The sequence below is a fragment of the Triturus cristatus genome, chromosome 3_2, assembly GCF_964204655.1.
Source record: "Triturus cristatus chromosome 3_2, aTriCri1.1, whole genome shotgun sequence".
In the NCBI taxonomy this organism is placed as follows: Eukaryota; Metazoa; Chordata; class Amphibia; order Caudata; family Salamandridae; genus Triturus; species Triturus cristatus.
The window spans coordinates 853,642,425-853,656,206 of NC_140584.1; the positions used below are offsets into that span (position 1 = coordinate 853,642,425).

At 44.8% G+C, this 13,782-nt stretch overlaps 1 protein-coding gene across 2 annotated transcripts in view; it reads left to right on the top strand.

The window, feature by feature from the left end:
- LOC146858301 (uncharacterized) overlaps positions 1-13,782 on the top strand; it is a 223,098-nt gene that overhangs the window by 100,352 nt on the left and 108,964 nt on the right. For both annotated transcript variants that reach the window (XM_085649132.1, XM_085649131.1), the window contains exon 4: positions 207-353. In XM_085649132.1, the coding sequence (XP_085505258.1) occupies positions 207-353 (147 nt within the window). The remainder of the gene's footprint in view (positions 1-206; positions 354-13,782) is intronic.

The following is a 13,782-nucleotide window of genomic DNA, read 5'->3' on the forward strand; positions in this document are numbered from 1 at the left end:
TTTACGGCCAACTTTAATCAAGATCTATATATCAACTTGTTTATTGCCAACGTGTTTGGGTGTTTTCTGTCTCCTTATTACCATGTCTATTGTACATACTTTTGTGTGCAACATCTATATATTTTATATCCACAACGTCGCCTGGGGATGGTTGGCTGGTAATCACTCTGTGTCATCAGTCATGGGCCCATTTTCCCCCTGTGCAGGTGCTGCCATTGCCAATCACCTTGGGAAAGGTTTCCTGGCTATTAGGAAAGCAGGACATCTGTGTGTCCTGACCCGCGCGCAGAGCTATGTCGACTATTCCTGTCGGGAGAAGGTGATGGAGGTTCGCGTGGATGCAATCAGACCCGGTGAGTAGTAATTAATTTGTTTTGGATGCATTTTTGCATGCAGGAGCATTTGGACCGCAGTTGAATCCAGCGATTACTGCATTCTATTGTGCACCGTTATATTATACTCACTTACAACCGTAGAAGAATTCCTGCCTTGAGAAAGACCTGGCTTCTTTGGCCCTTGGGAGAAACACCTGTCGGCTGGCTTTTCCTGCACATGATCTCAAATAAAAGAAAAGAAAACCTATGATGAGTTCTTATTTTCTCAGCACATGTGACGCAGAAAACTAAATGTGGGGATGCCACTACCCCGGAAATCTACATTCAAAAGAGCATAAAACCAATCACATGACGCACTGCATGCAAGAGTTGTAGGGCTCCTTGTTGGGCCATGAAGCGAAGTTTCTACCTTTCCTTGAATACAATATTAACTATAAATATTTACTCAAGATAAGGATAGCTGGGCCCATATTCTAAATTTGCTGACTGCTGCAAACCTGTACTGAATCTCCCTCATTAACATTGTTCTACCTCTAAGATTACTCCTGTCTCTGTTCAAAACCTGTTTGTATGTGACTACTCTTAAATTCATTGCATTGCACAACATTTAAAAAATAATAATGGTTTCTACCAAGAAATCCCATCAAATGTTCATTGCCACAGAAGCAAAAGTACGGGAAGTATGAGAATGGTGTGTCTTGGGCAAAATATTCAGATTGAATCAACTCCGAGTACTGCAGACATTTCAGCCAAACAAAAAAGGAAAATAAAATCCCATAATTAATGTTTTTTTTTTTCCAGATAGCCATTTCTAATTCTTGAAACTGTTATCAATTTCATTTTAAGTTCAGTAAATTTATTAAGCCCTTCACTAAAGTAGAAGAAGTCTAAGCTGAAAGATGATCTGTAATATTCAAAGAAATGGTAGCGTTCAGAATTATTAAAAATCATTTCAGTATCTGGAAACAGGGGAGATAGATGCTTACAAAAATGTTGGTGTTCCTCATAAGGCTTAAAATTACTTTACAATATTATAAAAATCAAGTGAGACTGATAGAATTAAGTTTTTAGCACAAATCCCAACAGAGCGGTGTAAAACCAGCCATCTTTTTTGCAGTGTACCTCACACTGCCATTGCTTTGCTGTGGATAGCTGGTATTTTGAATTTGTGAGTGGCTGAAGCCAGCTAACCAGTCCCTGTGAACTTCTCATAACTGACACTCTGGGAAGACATCATTGTATGTGACGGTCCACTGGCCTGTTGCGCAACATACAGCTATGAGATGCAGGGGTGAATATAGTTCTCCTACCTGCTTCTAACTTATAATCTCTGGGCGCTGCTGTGAAACTCAATAGAATATGTAGCGGCTTTCCCAATTCTGAAGTTAGTTCAAAGTGACCCACTGGAGTCAAGGTCTGTCATGTTGGTTTAAATAGCATTTTAATAATTAACCAATGCCAGAATGTTCCGAAAGCAGTGAAATATAAACAATGAAACAATGAGATTTTTATCTTCAGTGTAACAAATTTCAGGGGAAATAGTCAACTACATTAAAAAAGAGAGGCTTTTATTTAGCTTTTCTACTTTTGGCACACAGTATTTCCTACACTAGTTTAAAGTCCTTATTTGCATAATGCATCTTAACTTAAAAACTGAGTGGGGAAAATACAGTGAAGCAGTTTTTACAAAGAGAACTTTCCATGTTTTCAGTGCTTTAACAAATTTGTTTTGGGCTGTAACAGAACAGTGTTTCTGGGTTGCACAAAAGTACAACTCTTTCTAGCTAGCCAGCCAGCCAAAGAACAACCTGCTAGCGGGGGCGTCGAAAGCAGTCTGCCAGCAACTGTTACTATGCAATCTGCAGCCGTCAATTTGTTTTTTTATTATGTTTCATTTGTTTTTTTTCTCGTATTTAACAATCCACTTAACTTGGCACTCTAGGTCTAGTCCACCTTTACAGATAAGTTGCTGCTTCTTGTCAGACAAGATCTATTGTGACGAACAGATGAATGTTTGTCAGCTAACGACATCCTCACTATCTGTGGGATCCACAGGGCAGTCGGCCTACAGCACCCCACATCTGTTAGTTAAGGTCAGCTGCCACTGGTGCCCTGGGGCTTGCTCTACTGTGGCTCTGCAAAACTGAAGTAACCGCACTATGGAGGGTTAACCTATATTATAAATCCCATTTATTCTGCGAGAGAGTTGTGTGGCCCATAGTATATCTCTTCAGAGTATAAATTATACAGTATTAGGGTATCTTTCATAGATTCACATGACTGAATCATTCCCCGTCATCGGGATGGGAGTCCCCGGTACATAACAAAAGTAATGTCTTACAAGACATATAAAGAGATAGGCCAGAGGCCTCACATTAGTAACATATCCAGGTCCTTTTGTATTGAGGACCAAACTCTAGAGAACAACCAATCAGCTATCACCACCCCCTGGAACCTTCCTGGAAGGAGTTCTAGTCCCTCAGATTTTCTACCACACGTCGTGCTAAGGGAGTCTCCACTGAGCTCTGCTCAGTTTTTCCTTGCTTCTGGAATTCAAGTGGATTTTTCTTCACAATTGTTTCTTCTGATTGAAGTCTACTCTGTCTTCATGTCAGACACTCCTAAGAAAGGCATTTTTAGGCCCTGTGCTTCCTGCAGTAAGAAGAGACTGCATGTTGACGACCAGCATAAAGACTGCCTCTACTGTCTCTATCCGGATCATTCCTCCAAAGACTGTAAGGTATGTCGTACGTTTTCGTCTATTTTATGTTATGTTAAAATATTTTTATAACGCGCAGTAGTTACTCCGAAGAGTGTCCCAGCGCGAGCCCAAGAGGAGGAAGAGCCAAGGTAGGAGCAAAAACAGGTGAATTTATGGAAACAAATAAGTTTTAAGGAGACGCTTAAAACAGCCAGGGTCCTGGGTATTGCGCAAGAAAAATGGGAGAGAGTTCCAAGCAGCGGCAGCTTTGACAGCAAGAGAGCTGCCCCCAATCCTAGACCGGGAAAAGCGTGGAACCCTCGCAAGTAAAAGAGCTGATGACCGGAGGGTTCTGGCCGGCACATAAAAGGCGAACCGCCTCTGCAGATAGATAGGCCCCAAGTTATGAAGGGCGGAAGAGTCTAAGACTCTTAAAGACCGTGAGGGACGGCTCTTAATTTGGCTGCAGAGGCTTAAGGACAAAGAATACCCCTTGTCCTCTGAGGAAAGTGAGGGTTCAACAAAGTCTTCAAGAACCTCACAGAAAAGGTCCAGAGATGCTTCTCCAGGTCCTTCGTCGCTGCCCCCTCAAAAGAAGACGCAGAAAAAGTCTTCGGAGGCACCACTTAAGGCTTTGCCACACAAGAATCCTTCGCTGAAGATGGTACACACTTTTAACAAGCATTGGCATAGCCAATAGGTCTCGCTTTTGGGACCTTATAAGTATTTATGTATGCAGCACAATATCCTAGGTGCAACAACATCAACTGTTTCATGGCTAAACACTTATATGGTCCCAAAGGCGAGACCTATTGGCTATGCCAATGCTTGTTCTCTTTGCTTCCTTTGAGGGTTTACTCTCTTCTTTGAGTATGCTCTAGTATGAATAAACAGCATCTTTGGACACGTTTAGTTGCTTAAATCTAGGGAAATTCATTCTTTGTGGGGGAGGCATGCCTCAGAAAGCCCACGTGACAGAGTAAATCTATCAGTGCTGACTATAATAACACACTTAATGATGAATGTTGGGTTCCTTGCACTATAAGTGAATATGGCATACATTAGAAATGCGTGCGCAGGGACCGTAGTCCAATGGCCATTGTCTTCCTGCCAAAGCATGTATTTTGATGATACATTGCTTTGTTATTTTTAAGTGCAATTTCGGGCGTCATGTGTCTATCACTGCTGCAGACACAGAGTGTAGTTCACTGATTACGCTTATTCATAGCCCGCCCGAGGGTGGGCTTCTCACCCACAGCCTCTGCTGTGGGTCTCCTCAATAATTCCTGTGTGGAGGTGTAACTGAGATGTGTGAGGTCTGAGTGAGTCCACAAGTGCCATGGTTCCCTTTTGCAGCTTGCGTAGATGTCGGATTGAGAAACCCAAGAGCAGGATGATGTGTTATTCAAAGATAGGAGTCTTGAAGGAAATGAGATAATGAGAAGAACGAGACGCCAGCGTGCTTCAAAAACTCCCTCTTTCTGATAGATGAGCTGCATGTGTTTTCACTTTATTTACACCATGTTGGTGTTTTCCCATTTGAAGTGTATATTATCATCATGCGTTTAAGGTAGAGTTTTAGTTCAAGCATTATAGTTATGCCTAATTATGAAGTTCTCATGACATTAAAATATTCGCACATTACTGAATGGATGTTATATCTAAGTGAATGCACAGTGCTTTTAATAAAGTTAAAAGTAATTTGAAATGTTTATGGTAAACTTTTATATCCATGTGAGTGTATATTTATTTTGATGTACTTACCGCAAGGACTCTGGAATTATGCCGCAAGGTCGAATAAACTGTGTGGCAAGAAAATACAAATTATGTGGCAAACTGAAATTTCCGCTGCTGCACTAACCTTTCCAGAGCAGTAGAAGAGATGGATTGCTGTTTAAGTAAAGGACCTCTAAAGCTACCCCTTTACTTGAAAAGTTTTAAAATAATGTGTGCTAGAGTGTGAGTAGGCTGACGTTTCAACTTCCCGCATTCTTAACAAGCATTGGCCACAAAAGTCATCACGATCGCTGTGAAATCGATCGCGATGACACGCTAAAAGACGCAAGGGATGCGCACGCAAGGCTAAAAAGCTGGGGGGAAATAATGCTACCGTCGGCCACACCTTGCGCGCGCCCGCGCACATGCACTGCAAGCTGTAGCTGGCGGTAGCATTTTTTGGAGCCTTCACTTACTAAAGGCTCTCCAAGCAGTGCATGCGCGCTGACACAGCGAGACCTAAAAAGCCTGCTTCAGCCTCGACGACGATGAAATCTCCTTCTACAGCTGTGGGAGTAACCTCGTCGACGACGACAGTTTCTACAATCTTGGCGTCGTCCGCATCGCACTCGATGACGACGTCATCGTCGACGGCTGTTGTTCCACTGTCGTCGACTATCAAAATTAAAAAATCATCAAAATCATCGTCGACGCCACGCTCGTTGACGAGCGCATCAACGACTAGTACATGGACGAGGGGTGTTCCATCGTCGACGATGGTGACTTTGTTGACGCTACCTTTGTCGACACTACCTTCGTCGACGCCATCATCGGTTGTGCCCATTGGGGTTTCCTCGTCGTCGATGACTACACCGACGACGGCCTTGTCGACGACATCAAAATCAACGGAGGAAAGTGCTTATGTTCACCTTAAAGTTACTAAAAGAAAGCTGACGCCTTCCCTTACATCACCAAGTAGGGTCCAGCCGTTACCTTCGTCTCACCTTTTGGACGAGGAGGAGGATTCAGATGAGGGCAGCATGTTCAGGGCTGCAACAAGTCCCTCTGAACTTCATGTAAAGTACCAGGAGGACTCGGACTATGACGAACAAGACGCAGATGATCAGGCATATTATCCGGACGACAGCCATCTTCGCCAACAACCCATGGTTTGTCTCCCTGTGTCTTTGGTTTCTGACCTCCAATTTTTGATTTCTGACTACAGACAGAGGTTCCCTACTTCTGCTCAGTCTTCTACTCCAGTTCTCTCTCCGACTCCACGGTTACAGGTTCCACCTCCGCCTTCACCGGCTATACCTGTCACGTTACCACCTCCCCCTTCCACGGATGATGAGAGGGATGACCAACAAGAGGAGGGAGAGGTTCATGATTCCCAATCAACTTGTGATGAGTGGGACGACTACGTCATCCCTTTTCCGGTGTCTCCAGTGCCTCCTCAAGCAGATTCGCCTCTTGAAGATATTGGGGGTTTTCACAATGTTTTGGAAAGGGCTGCACAGCGTTTCCAAATCCCTATGCCTTCTTACCAGCAGGACTGTTTATTGTATGATTTCAAGGAACCTTTTAAAAAATCTGTGAGATCTGGGCCGATCATAGACTACATATGGGATCAAGGCATTAAAATCATGCACAATCCTTCTATGGTCCCCCCCAAGTGTTTCCTCGTTTGGATAAAAAGTACAGAGCCGCTCCAGCCTGTCTTACCGGACATCCCAAGCCTGATTCCGTCATCACTCAGGCAGCTCAGCGGACATCTAAAAACCCTTCTGCTCCGCTTTCAGCCCCTCCAGATAGGGAGGGCAGACGCCTGGACAACATTGAGAAGCTCTTTGCTTCCATGTCTGCATTAACAGTGCGTGCGTCTAATTCCTTAGCGTTGTTGGGGCGCTACAACAGGCAGATGTGGGCGGACATTGCCCCATACTTGGAGGCCCTGCCGGACGACTCCAAAGTGAAGGCAAAGAAAATTTTGTTGGAGGATGAATGTTTGGCTTCCGAAATCATCGCTTGTGCGATGGATATCGCCTCTACTGGTTTCCGCCAATTGGCTGGGGCTGCAGTCCTCCGCCGCCAAGGTTGGCTTAAGGCGACGACATTCCGACCGCAAATCCAGACAAAGATTTTGGATATGCCTTATGATGGCCAATTGCTCTTTGGCACTCATATTGATGAAGCCCTTCAGGGCATAAAAAAGGATACGGACACAGCCAGGGCTTTTGGAACCCTTCAATTGAGAACCCCCTTTTCGAGGCTCACGGGGTAGAGGTCAGCCTACCAGCAGTATCGATCTTCCTATTCTTCCTCCAACCAGCAATATCGACCACAGTTCCAACAGCGCCAACAGCAGCAATCTCAATACAATAAGTCCTTCTTTCGCGGGAAGGGCGGACGTCAGAAGGAGTCTGCCTGGCATCAATGACTTTTCTCTACCACCGGTCTCCATTTCCTCTCCACCCTCCAGAGTAGGAGGCAGCATTTCCCATTTTCTACACAATTGGAAACCGATCACGACGGACCGTTGGGTTCTTCAGCTGGTACAGTTTGGGCATTCACTGGAGTTCATTCAAATTCCTCCGCAGACCCCTCCTCGACATATGGTTCATAAGAATCTGCCCCTTTTACTTCTGGAAATCTCACTAATGCTCCAGAAAGATGCTATAGAGCGGGTTCCCCTTCGCCAGCGGGGGAAAGGTTTTTACTCCCATTTTTTCTTGGTGCGCAAAAAGGAGAAGAAAAGGAGGCCGATTCTAGATTTGAGAAGTCTCAACAAATTCTTAAAGAAACCATCATTTCGCATGGTTACTATTCAGGAAGTGCTCCAACTTCTCAATGCAAACTACTTCATGGTATCTTTGGATCTTCAAGATGCCTATTTCCATATTCCTATCCACAGGAATCACAAGAAATTTCTGAGGTTTGCTGTGGCAGGCAAACATTACCAATTCCGAGTCCTGCCCTTCGGACTCAAGTCAGCCCCTCACATCTTCACAAAGTGCCTTTCTCCAGTGGCTGCATATCTCAGACAGCAACGTCACCAAGTGTTTTCCTATCTCGATGACTGGCTCGTCAAGGCACCTTCTCTGGACGGCGCAAGCAGATCCTCCAACGCCTGTCTGCAGCTTTTCAGTCGCTTGGGACTCACTCTCAATCCAGACAAATCCATCCTGCAACCGTCTCAATGGATAACTTTTCTGGGTGCTATTCTCAATACAAACCAGAGGAAAGCTTTCCCGTCTCAAGAGCGACAGTGCAAACTTCTCTTAGCGAACCGCATAAAATCCAGGAAATTTCTCACAGTGCGCCTGTTCAAATCTCTTCTCCGGATGATGTCATCCTGTATTCTGCTGGTTCCCTACTGTCGCCTCCACATGCGCCCTCTCCAAGAGTCACTACCGATCAGTGGATTCAAGCCGAAGGATCCTTCGACGATGTCGTTCAGGTGACCCCCCAGATAGTCACTGCGATGCAGTGGTGGACTCGTCCACGGAATCTTGCTCAAGGCCTGCCTTTCTTGCTTCAAGCATCTCCGCATATAATCACGACGGATGCATCCCTGCAAGGTTGGGGAGCATTCCTCCAGGAACTTCGGATCAGCGGGAAGTGGTTTCCCTCAGAACGGAAACTTCATATAAACCTCCTCGAGCTATGGGCTGTCTATCTTGCCCTCCTGGCGTTTTTTCACAGGATCAAAGGTTCTCTAGTGCTTGTCCAGATGGACAATACTACAACAATGCACTACCTGAACAAGCAGGGGGGTACTCGTTCATTGCCACACTCTCGCGAATCTCAAAAAATCTGGAACTGGTTACTTCAACACAACATTTCCCTCAGAGCGGAGTATGTCCCAGGAACAGACAATGTGCTGGCCGATTCACTAAGCAGGCAGCAAACATGTCACAAATGGGAATTGAACCAGCTGGTTCTCAACGGCATATTCTCTCAATGGGGCACACCTCTCTTGGACCTCTTTGCCACCCAGCACAACGCCAAATGCCAAAACTGCGCAAGCTGGCATCCCCAACGTGGGTCTCTAGGGAATGCATTTTCGATAGCATGGTTCAACGTCTTTGCTTGCGCTTTTCCACTGATTCCCCTGATTCCCAGGGTCCTCAGGAAGTTGAAGGCAGAACCCTGCATGCTAATCCTCATCACACCAGCGTGGCCTCGCCAACATTGGTTCACGGAGCTCCATCTTCTCTCCCTGGAACCACCAATTCCGTTGAAACCTTTTCCCTCTCTCCTCACAATGGACCGGGAACAAGTCCGACATCCGGATCCAGCATCTCTCAAATTATCAGCTTGGCTCCTGAGTTCCGAGAGTTCCATGGCCTAGACATTCCTCCGGACTGCAGGGCGGTTCTGGCTCGGGTGACAGTTCACACAAAACATATTCCTTGAAATGGAAGAGATTCTGCATCTGGTGTAAGTCTGCGAATATACATCCTTTCACTTCTTCTCCAGAACTAATATTGCCTTATCTTCTACATCTGGCAACTTCAGGTCTGGCTCACGCCTCTATTAAGGTTCACCTGACAGCGATATCCTCTTTCAGGAGATCTTCTACGGGTCCTTCTCTTTGGTCGCATAGACTGATTAAACAATTTCTCAAGGGTCTGTTTAGGACTTTCCCTCCTGTGAAGTCTCCACCTCCCACTTGGCAACGCCATATCGTTCTTGCTCAACTTATGAAACACCCTTTTGAGCCAATGCATAGAGCCACTCTCAAGTTTCTCTCTTGGAAAACGGCACTGCTCCTAGCCCTTACGTCTGCAAGGCGAATAAGCAAACTTCATGCATTCTCAATTCAAAAACCCTTTTCTTCAATTCAAACATGATCGGGTTATACTTCGGTCTAATCCCAAGTTTGTTCCTAAGGTGCTGGCAAGGATGGAGGAGAACTCACATTGAGTGGGGTGTTATACCGGCCTGAGAGAGGAAATCACAGGTCCGGTGTGGCGTCAAGGCGCGTCTTCTATGTTAAATCGAATAGCCCGAAAGGCAGGAGGGGGAGGGGGGAAAGGGAAGGATGTCAGCGGAATAAAGTATCGGTGACCCGACCCTTCCACCGACTTCCTCCCGCTCCAAGGCGGAGGACACCACGTGAGTCCACGTCTCTCCGGCGCGCATTCAGCTATCATGCGCTACTTTATCCCACTGACATCCTTCCCTGTCCCCCTTTCCCTCCCTCCTCCCTTTCAGGCTATTCGATTCAACATAGCAAACGCCTGGAGGAATGTAAGGCAGCTTGTTTTACCTTATAATCTCTTGAATTACCAAATGAAAGGACACCACACAGGTGTATATGTATTTATTTCTAACACTCTCTACTAATCTCTTTATGAGATTAGAAGTCTAGAACAAGAACATGCAAAAATCAACAGTTCACAACAAGTTAAGCACTTACATGGCTGGGGCCCTAGGGGCGTACCAGACCATATACTAAATCAGCATTTGCAATGCAATAGGTCTCGCATTTACGCGATCTTGAGCTATTGACATTGCAAATTAAAATGCCTTTTATTTTTGTTTTCGTTTTTAAAACATAAATGGCTTAATCTCGCGTAAATTAGAGACCTATTGCATTGCAAATGCTTGTTTGTTATGTAAAACCACACATTGCACTAGTAGTCCCTGACACTGAAAGGAACTCCTTACTGTGCGGATGCGTGCATTGTGCAAGAACAGAATGTCATCACTCACAGTTAGGCGGCCAATGGCCAGAGCGGTCTAAGCCTGTGCGCCAGGCTGTAAGCTTTAATGGGCAGATGTAAAATATGAATGCCATTACATCACTACAGCAGATGAATGGATGGAGAGAGCTTATGGAACTCCATTGTAAGTATGTATAGCGTATATATTTTTGTTAAAAAAAATGTCTTGATTAGCGCCAAACTGACAAAACAGTACATAATAGCCACAACAATTATTACATGCTGAACCAGACGTCAGTCTGAGATGGTAACCCAGAAGCAAGTTGACTGCGCTAGAAGGCTGTAGTACAGGCAGAATATGCTTTCCCTCTACCCCTCATCACCTTTGCCCCTCCGCCGTGAAAGCAGCATTATAAATCTTCCCTGTGCCTGTACTTTTAAATAGTTGCACTATTTGTCTGGTGAAATCACTGATATTTTCTGGCCTTCTTTTGTTTAATTTTTGTATGCAAATGCAACTTACACCATTAATTTGAATCCAGCCACTTATTTAAAATGTTGCGCACAAGTTACACCAAAAAGAATAAAGGACTATATAATCAGCGACACTGAGCACAATAAAAGAAAACATAGGTGTGATGGAGGTTGGTGAGTAAGAGGTTAAAATAAAACAAAAACGCCTCCACCAAATTCCGAGAAAAAATATAGAATTGACTTTCATGTCTATGTCAAAACAGTTATTTACCTTCACATCGATTTTGCCATTTTACTTTCTGAAGGTGCATTATTGGTCTGGAGCCGTGATTCAATTTAGCTGCAACCAGTCATTTGTCTGAACCTGTGGCAGTCCAGCGGGAGAATACCACATAATGACAAGGCCACACGTAATTAAGAACTAGAAATGTAAAACAGAGCAGTCAAGGAAGCTACACCAGATTCTTCATCAGCTTTTCCAATAAGACTGAATCAGTACCCTGAAACACACTCCTTGAGTGGTAGCACACCTGCTGCACTGTACTATTTCAGAAATTAAATGCCACCTGCAATGTATGTAACTCAGTTTTTCCCAAGGTAACCTTACATATTTTGTCTTCCTCCTTACAGTATCGCCTAAGAATATCCCTCCCAGACTATAGTATTCGCCTGTGGCCTGCCATTACACTGCATTTTATACCACTGCAACCTAAGATCCTACATAACGCACAATACAGTCACCGAATAGCTTATATTTCCAAATCAGTGTTCCCCCATCAAAGATCTGAGCTCCAACGGTGTCCAGATTTTTGACCTAGAGCATTCTTAGAACACAATCACATGTATGTATGTGCTTGGAAGACCAAAGAATGTGAAATTTTTTGGTTTGTGAAAGTTCTTAGGGATTGTTAGTAAAGCCCTTGGCACGGTCATGGTACGGCACTCATCAGCACTATCAGAAGTACCATTACCCGCTTTATGAACCACAGCCTCTGGAAACCAAACACCTCCGTGCAGCCCAAGAATCCATAGCCGAATGCCTTGGGCACCATGCACTCGATTGCCCAGTTACTCCATAGGATCATGCCCTGCTGCCCCATAGCAGTTGTTTTCTATAACTCTGTGCTCTGCTATCCAAGTGTATATTTTGCCCTTCATGTTCAAAAGTATCACCTACTGCACCTCTTGGGCCCAGGAGTGCTAGGCTATCACACCTTTTCCTGGACGTTCCAGTGTAATGCATCCCTTGAATTGAGCTGCAAATAAAGCCACTGCACTGTATACACATATTAGCATAAACAATTTAAGGATATCTGGGCTCACGTTCTGACAGTTCATTTTTCAGCTCCTCGGGGGAGATATCCTAAAAAAAAAAAAAGAGTGGAAAAATATTAAGGTATTGGGAAAAAATGCAACAGAGTGATGAATGCCAGCGACAAAATAGAAAATCTAGGCAAATGGTAGAAAAATACACAAGAGTGAAAGAATGTTAAGGAAATGCACAAATATGAGGAGGGAGGAATAAAAGGAGTGCGATAGTAGGATAAAATGAGTGAGCTATAGAGGTGTAGTGATTTATTTTTGCTAAAAAAAATCCAAGGTTCACCCAGACAGGAATCATTCAACAGGACTCCTCCAAGATTTAAACAATGGCAGGTGAAACACAGCTTTGTTTCAGGAAAGGAAAAGAACACAGGTTGAAAACGAAATGATTAAGTTTGCTTTCTAACGCACCTTTGCGAATTTTAGAGAAAGTTATCCTGTCCAGCAGGGCGGGGCTGTGACGTGGGGCTCCTCAAGGAAAAGAGCAGAGGTGGCTAAGCTGGAAGCTGCGGCGAAAGGACAGGACAATGGCTTAGGAAAATGGCGCTTCCGGAGGAAGTCATAGCAGCTACGGTGGCTGAGAAGGAGGTGAGATAGGAAAGGGTGGTGGCCATGGTCGTAGGATGATCGCTACGGGAAGGTAGTGAAAGGGAGAAAGTGGCAGTAACTAGGCCGAAAACATAGGCGATCAGGGAAGGTGGCGGTAGCAGGGTTGAGAAGAGCACAACAAAAGGAGAAGAAAGGTAAATTTAGACAAGAAGGTGGCAGTGGCTCGGAGGAAGGTGGCAGCTAAGGTAGAAGAAAGCAGTAGGGAAATAATGATGCCACGTGTAGGATGTAGAGGCGTTTTCAGAAGAAAAACTGCAGTATTAATAACAGTGAAGACTGAACAGATTTGATGAAATGAAGAATGGAATAACATTAAAAGAGAGAAAGATAAAAAGCGATGTACCTTATGAAAGAAGAAAATAAGAAAGGAAGAGTTGGAAGAAGTTTGAGCGAAGGAAGGAAAGGCAGAAAGTAAGAACAAGCGGCCGCAAGAGTGAAAGTGATCGCGATCACGATCAAACATCAAAGCAGCAGTGAAAGTAATTGCGGTAAAGCGCGGCGCGCGCACGTGCACTGTAGCTCTAGGCTGGCCTGTTAGCACTTTTTGGAGCCCTCTCAATAAGTCTCGCCAGACCAGCGCATGCGCTGGGTCAGGCGAGACCTAAAAAGAGGTATAAGAAGATCGACTTGCGAGGGGACAAGGCCTAAGGCCTGTAGAAGTGCTGGGGCCTCACTAATCCACCCAAGGCAGGTAAGTAAAGGATCCACGGGAGGCTCATGCAGTGTGAGAACACAGCCGCGGATCCCAATAGACTTCAATATAGCAAGTCACGGTTGGAATTTTAAAGTTTTAGGATACTTAGGGAGAGTCTACAAGCAAGTCACTTACAGGGTAAGTAGTTCTAGAGCCAACACACACAGGAGCACCGTAGTGCTGGAGTTACCTCACCCAGGGTGCATAGGTGTCTTTTGGTGTCGGGTCGCGGCATCGTTTTCATCGGGAGCCAAAGAA